Below are 7,027 nucleotides of genomic sequence, written 5' to 3'. Positions count from 1 at the left end.
AAAAAGGAAAATTGTACATCGACACTTCTCATGCAGTTAATAAATGCAATTGCCTTCTAGTAATCACTGCCCCCACTCTATCCTCCAATCCCATTCTTCTTCCTTGTGTCTCTTTCAATCCTCATTCTTCTCCTTTAATTTAATTGGTGAAGACTAATAAGAGAAGAGAGAACTAATATGTCATCCATTTTCTAGATGTACATTTATCACCAGACAGTGGGAGTATGCATCTACAAAGAGTATGTACAACGGGGTGTCGCCGAGCTAGGGATATCCGCGCCCTTCACCCGTTTTAGCAGAAGAAACGCTCAAAAAAGTCCCATTTGTTACCAAAATCCTCCAAGATATGTTCTTGCATTTTTTGTCATTGAAGAGACATAAAGATCGACAAATATATACCTCCTCATCAAAGAAGAGTGAAAAAAATATCCCCATCTCCTCCATTTGTCGCCACCCCTACCTTCTCCTCTGCATCGTTCAATACACACTTTGATATTCATACACTCCACCTCTTTACTATCAAAACCAATGCAATCATGTTCTTGAAAAACGAATGCAAGTGGCCTCATATCTCGTTTTCAAATCGATGGCTTCGCTACATGAGTGCTAGTTTGTGAGGTGATTGTGTCCGTCACATCTAACCCACAAACAAAGGCCCCATTAAAAAAAATTCTTTCATTGGCTAAGCTAGCGCTTCTGGCAGAGGGAACATGAAACAAGAAATACAAATACGTTCTATTCAATTTATTTTGCGATAATTTTTTTATCTATTCATCAACTGTCAAGGTAGTACACAGAACACAAGAAGTCAAAATACATCTATGTCCGTAGACTACCTAGCGACGACTACAAGCACCAGAGCGAGCCGAATGCGCGCCGCCCTCATCGCCCCTCCTCATCGGAGCGGGACAAACCTTGTGGAACGAACACCACACCAATGCCACATCTAGTCCACGAGACAAAACTACAATCCAAAACCAAATCACCGTCTTAATTTTGTTACTAGTTCAATTTTCTTACCAGTGTTTTCAACATTTTTATAGGGATTTATATGTGATGTTTTTTTTACTTTTATCTTTTTTTTATTTATATAGTCAGATCAGACCGTTGGAGGAGGATTAGGCATAAGCATTTTCTAAGCAGCAATTGGGCCAGGCCTAGGGCTGTAGAGCGCTTTACCCCAGGGCCCAGGGCTCCATTCCCCATCCGCCCCAACCCTAACACATGACGCCTCCTCCACGGCGCCGTTGGCTCGACCTCGTTTGAACGCTCTGCTCTCGGAGCTCGCCCCCCTCCCCTCTCCCCCTCTCCACCGACGAGCCACCGTCCGCTCCAGCGCGGCTCGATCCGGCCTCCTCCGCGGCGGCGATCTGGCTCGTGCCAGGGCGCTGGCCCCGCGAATCCGGCGCCGCTGACCCCGCGCCGCGCGGCGGAAAGGGCGGATCTTGGCGGCGTCCTCCCCCGGCCGCTGCCCCCCCGGGGCTTCTCCCGGCGTTCCCTTCTCAGGTGAGGGCTTCCTGCATTGCTGCCTTGCCGGTAAACCTTCCGGAGGTTGCAGTAGGCGTTCTGCTATGGGTTTGGGGTCCTTGGGTTTCTCCGGGACGAATTCGAGATGGAGATCGGGTTGGGGCGGATTCGTTCGTCGCCGGCCCATTTCTTGATCAGCTTGCTTCGGAAGCGTTTATGTTGGGTTGAATGCGTCTCCTTTTCTTCCATTTCTTGTGCTTATGCGTGCCGTCTCCGCCTGCAGGTTTTAGGTGGCGAGGAAGGGATGGATGTGGAGAGAGCTGCGTCCAAGGGGCATGGCATCCTCAGCCTCTTTGATTGGGGCAAGAGCAAGAAGTCCAAGAAGCGGCTGTTCGCCGGAGGCGGGGGCGCTTCTCCGACGCCCGGTAAGCAAATGTGTCCTAGGAGTCAGCGTGGACTGATTGAGTGGTTGCCATAAAGCTTGATACATTGTCGCAGAATGAAAACAGGGGAGCCTGAGCTTACACATCAATCTCTCTTTGCAGGGAGCACGGTAGACGGGAAGGAAGCTGTGGGCAGCAGGCCGAGCACACCTTCAAACTCGGTTCGTTTTCGGGCGTTTGATCTTTCCGTCTGTAGTCCTGGTTGCTGCTTACTGTCGTTTTAATGAGTCAAACTCTGCACATTGGCAGATCCTCGAAGATCCGTCGAGTTTGAGGGAAAGCAGCGAGCATAGCTCGTCATCCTCGGTAATTGATGAGGACGCCCGTGCAATGAAAGGACCCACTGTTGTGGCGAGGCTTATGGGTTTGGATTCCATGCCTGCGGCCAGCTCATCTGGATCCTACCCGATTCCTTCTACCGCGCAGCAAACCTTCACAAACAATGTCCATGACGAGTTCATTGGCAGAAGCTACATTGGCAGTCCTAGTCCTCATAAGATGCCGAGCAGCCCTATTGACCGGTTTGGAATGGAAGCGCTGCCTCAGAGATTTGCCAAAAGGTCACTTTCAGGTGCGCAGAACAAGTTGTTCTCCCCGGTAAAGAACCCTAATCATACGTCAGGCAGAAATGCTGCGGATATAATGGAGGCAGCTTCTAGGATCATTGGGCCTGGAGTTGAGAGTAATAGCTCATACAGAGTTCGGGATGTTGGGTACTCAAATGTCGTGCGTGCCTTCAACACATCAGAGATTGTTAGAGTCCAGCAAATGTCCCAAGCGGCGAAGAAGCGTGACACCTCAGCATCTGTGAAGGCACCGAGAGCAAAACCTTTTGATGGAAGTTTGGCAACTTCAGAGTCAGCCTCTTCTTCCAGGTTCTCAGAGTCAAATGGAAATGCTCCAGTTGCTCCAAGGGTCAGGGCCGCCAGTAGGTTGTCACTAGATCCGAGAGCTGCAAGTACCCAAGGAAGTGGAGGTAGAAGCAAAAACAGCAGGAAACCTGCAACTCATATGGATCCTGAGCATAACATGGCTGAGAGAAATCGGGGCAACCAACAAAAGTGCAATAACCAAACTGCTGCAAGCTCATCCAATTCGCTTGAGCAAAATAACAGGAAGCGGAATGCTATGGGTGTTAAGCACAAGGTGAATCCAAAGTCAGCAAGACTCAGCCAACAGGGAAGCAACATTCATTCAACAAATGCCTCTCCCAGGAAGGCCGGGATCACCAGCACCCGCGCTGAAAGCAGTACGAAAGTCAACGCAAAGGGAGAAATGCAGCCAACCAACTATGGAAACAGAAGACCAAATTCTACAGCCAAAACAATCCCCAAACCGAGAAGATTGCCAGATGGGAGGATGAACCCAAAGAAAAACCAGTCAATTGATAAAATTCTCGCCGAGAGGATTCAAAGGCGTGTTCAGAACAATATTGGGACAGATGAGCAGTCATCTATCTCCACAAACAAAAACAAAGTCAGCACTGAGATTGTTTCGTTCACATTTACCTCACCAGTTCACAAATCATTACCTGGTTCTAGATTTCGCAATCATTCAGTGGAAACACGGTCGATAGAGAGCATGAACTCAGCACCAACTTCAAGCAATACATCGAATACTAAACCTGATGACATAGATGGTGATTATTTGGGAATTCTTCTGGAGCAGAAATTGAGAGAATTGACCTCTCGGGTAAAGTCACCCTATTCTAAGCTAGCCAATGGGGTTCGAGTATACGCCCCTTCACCAGGTTCGGAAGATACATCTAGCATTGCATCTACTGAGTATGACAGGGAGTCCTCTCAGCCTTTCAAGGATGGGAAAAACAAATTCCACCAGAACGATCTTGAATCGAAAAGTGGTCAGGTATGTGACCCGAGACACCTATTTTCCTATTATACCCATTTCTTGTTAACTCGTTGTCATATGCACACTATTTCCTTGTGAGCAACATCATATGATTAATGCCAGAAGGTCTGATGCTCATATCTGGAGTTGAACATAGGAAAATTAACATCCCATTAAATAGTTAGGCGTAGTATATTTTCTCCATGTAGCTATGTGCATTCTAGAGTCCACACATGTGATTAGTTTTTCTTGTACGCCTGTTTCAAGTTTGAGACGACTTACAGTGGGTGTCTGCCTACATGATCAATTATAAGCATAGTTAGGAGCCATAGAGTTAGCGATGGAATTCAGGTTTGTATAGTATCTCAATAGTTTGAACACTTGAACCTTCTGAGTTCTGACTTCATGTTAAAGCTGGTACCTAACTGTGCCACCAATGCAAGGGCTGCCTGAGCCTACATTTTTCTATATATACATTCATGACAGGTTAATAAATGGTTCATGTGCTAACAGATTTCTGTTTATGGCCAGTCGTCTCAATCAGTGAAGTATGATAATGAGTTCATCGATCAAGTGGAGTTAGAGCATCTTCACTTCAGCCCCCGTTCTACATGGGAAGTCTCTGTTTCAACAGAAACGGAAACCTGCTGCTCCGCGGAGAGCTGGACGAATCCAAACGGTGAGTTTACAGTTGCTTGGTTGTTGCTATTTCTCACTAGCCACAGGCCTTCCATAATACCTTGTGTATAATACTTCCCTCTTTTTGCAGAATCAAGGTTGTTTGGTTCGGCAGAAGGGGCAGCGACTTCTAGTTCTGCACAGGACGGTGGATCCCAAGAAGTGGACGCCTCATCCGAATATTCTGACACAGCATCGTCAGTCACGGCGACTACAGCCGAAACAACGCACCCATCAGAAAGCAGCAGCTCATGTCGTGCGGACCGCGATCCGGAGATAGACTTCCTGAGGGAGCTACTGAACGCCAGTTCTCTGAGCGGACAGTCTTCATCAGTTTTCGAGCGGTCTGGCAGCTCAGCCATCCTGGACCCTCATCTGCTGGAAGAACTAAACAGGAGCGCCAGGCCTGCAGCTGGCGAGGAAGACGGCGGCAAGGCTTGGAGGATGTCCCGGAGGCTGCTGTTTGACTGCGCGAACGAGGCGCTGAGCGGCAAGTGCGCCTACTACCTGGACGCGGGGTACGGGTCGTGGTTCACGGGCGCGGCGGTGCTGGCGAAGCTGTCGGCGGAGGAGCTGCACCGGGAGATGAGCGGCGGCGGGCTGAGGGTGGCGGAGGAGTCGGCGGTGGACGAGCTGGTGTACAGGGAGATGGGCGGGCCGCGCGGCGGGGCGTGGGTGGAGTTCAAGGCGGAGTCGTTCGAGGCCGGCAGGGACGTGGCGGCGGCGCTGCTGGAGGCCCTGGTGGACGAGGCCGTCGCCGACCTCCTCCTCGCGGGCTCCGGCGGTGCTGTTCCTTCTCGTTGCTGTTGATTGATTTGTTCATTGGTGCTGCTGTTGTCTGTGCGTCGTGTGTTTGATTGATCATTGATGTATGTAGAGAGTCATGGAGTGATGGAGGATGGTTGGTCGGTCTGTTATTTTTGTCTAGTGGAAAGGAAAATAATCTGTTGCTTGGTTAAAAGAAATTCTTCTACTACAGTAGTGTGTTTTGCATGGCCGTGGATGCCGTGGCTGCCATGGCAGCAGGAAAGGTAGCTCCGCCGTCGCTTGTGAGGGCGGTGCGGATGCGTCCGGGAGCCGGCTCCCATTTTGGTCGGAGCGGCGGGCGGGCGAGGCGTGTCGTGTGGTTGCCGTGTCCGTGTGCACTTGTATTTGTCTCACTTGCTCGGGTGGCCGTCGTGTGCACCACTACCAGTACCAGGTGCAGGTGGTAGCACTCCACTCCACTTGGTCATGATGGAAATCTGAGAAAAGGCTTCCGTGCTACTCCCTCTTTTCTAAATTACTTGTCTTAAAAATGAATGTATCTAGAATTAAAATAGTTTAGATACATCCATTTCTACGACGAGTAATTCGGAGCGGAGGGAGTAGTACGTAGGAAGGATCGACAAAAGAAGAAAAAAGTGTTTCTTCTTGGGCTCATTCAGTCGGTCATGGAAAGGAGCAGCGCAAACGGACCGCTAGTAATATCACTAATACTCCATCCATTTTAAAATAGATGACTCAACTTTGTACTAATTTTATACTAAAGTTAATACAAAGTCGGGTCATCTATTTTGGAACCGAGGAAGAATTTTGTTTTTCTACTGTACTGTACTTGATAGAGCGGACCCCGTGCCTTCGCGCTCTGGTGCGTTGTGTGTTAGGTGTAGTGCGCATGCCATGACTGTCCGTTGAGTACTACGCACAAGTGCACCCAACTCCATTACATAGTTAGCTCCAGTGTCACTTGGCTGGCTTCGGCTCCTCTGCAGTCCAATTATTACTGCACGGGGGCTCTAGACATCCACATCGACCGTAGGCCGCCACTGCTAGAAGCAGAGGCAACGACGAAACCGCAAGGAAAAAAAATCCATTTTAACCTTGAACTTGTAGAGGTTGGACGAAACAAACCCCCACGTCAAAGAAATCCATGTCAATTGCATCCTGAACTATGCAATCCCGGTCTAAATCGAATCCTGGCAAAATGTCAACCGGGATCCATCTGACTGGTGGGCTAGGGAGCAGTAGTGTTGACCACAGAGCGCTCCCGTCCTCCGCGCTGGGCCGGCCCAGTTGTCTTTTTTTCCGGTTACACTTATATTTTGGTGTTTATGGCATTTCAAAATATATTTAAATATTGTATATATATATATATATTTTAAAGCATTTGAAAAATGTTAACGCGCTTCAAAATAATGTTCGTGACATTTTGAAAAATGTATACAATGTACAAAAATGTCACGTAGTTTTAAACAATGTTTAATACCATCCCAAAAATGGTCAACACGTTTTTGCAAAAAGTTTCAAATACCATGTATTCGTGTTTTCGATATGAGTTTAGTGATAAAATTTTTACTCCCACTGCAGTCGGTCTCGTTGGTTAAATTTATGGTCAAACTTGGATCCCTGGAAGCGCGAACGCACTACATTATGGAATGGAGGGAGTATCACATATCATCAAAATTATTATGAAAGCATAAACATAAACATATAATTTTAGTTAGCAAATAAAGTCTTAATACAGAATTTATATGTGATTATACGGTGCAAGTGGTCGTTATAAGATACACGTACTCAACCATAAACAACTATTAAATAAACACAACATG

The 7,027-nt window shown here is 47.9% G+C and overlaps 1 protein-coding gene across 2 annotated transcripts; it reads left to right on the top strand.

Moving 5' to 3' along the window:
• The first annotated feature begins 1,224 nt into the window (after nt 1-1,224).
• On the top strand, nt 1,225-5,412 carry LOC119287596. 2 transcript variants are annotated; one of them, XM_037567167.1, is made up of 6 exons: nt 1,225-1,506; nt 1,751-1,892; nt 2,013-2,071; nt 2,160-3,776; nt 4,272-4,437; nt 4,528-5,412. In XM_037567167.1, the coding sequence occupies exons 2-6, from the start codon at nt 1,772-1,774 to the stop codon at nt 5,244-5,246; spliced, it is 2,682 nt and encodes an 893-aa protein (XP_037423064.1). In that variant the 5' UTR covers nt 1,225-1,506; nt 1,751-1,771; the 3' UTR covers nt 5,247-5,412. The 2 variants fall into 2 exon arrangements, with proteins under 2 accessions (XP_037423064.1, XP_037423065.1); XM_037567168.1 differs by having other exon boundaries at nt 1,226-1,506; nt 4,290-4,437.
• The last annotated feature ends 1,615 nt before the right edge of the window (nt 5,413-7,027 follow it).

Source organism: Triticum dicoccoides, chromosome 4A (genome assembly GCF_002162155.2).
Source record: "Triticum dicoccoides isolate Atlit2015 ecotype Zavitan chromosome 4A, WEW_v2.0, whole genome shotgun sequence".
NCBI classification, from domain to species: domain Eukaryota; kingdom Viridiplantae; phylum Streptophyta; class Magnoliopsida; order Poales; family Poaceae; genus Triticum; species Triticum dicoccoides.
This window is presented reverse-complemented; position numbering and strand designations above follow the sequence as displayed.

Bases quoted from the DNA above. Each gene is read 5' to 3' on its own strand.
- LOC119287596 (XM_037567167.1), top strand. From the start codon at position 1,772: ATGGATGTGGAGAGAGCTGCGTCCAAGGGGCATGGCATCCTCAGCCTC. The intron at 1,893-2,012 runs GTAAGCAAATGT...CTCTCTTTGCAG, and splicing joins GGGCGCTTCTCCGACGCCCG to GGAGCACGGTAGACGGGAAG. The intron at 4,438-4,527 runs GTGAGTTTACAG...CTCTTTTTGCAG, and splicing joins GAGCTGGACGAATCCAAACG to AATCAAGGTTGTTTGGTTCG.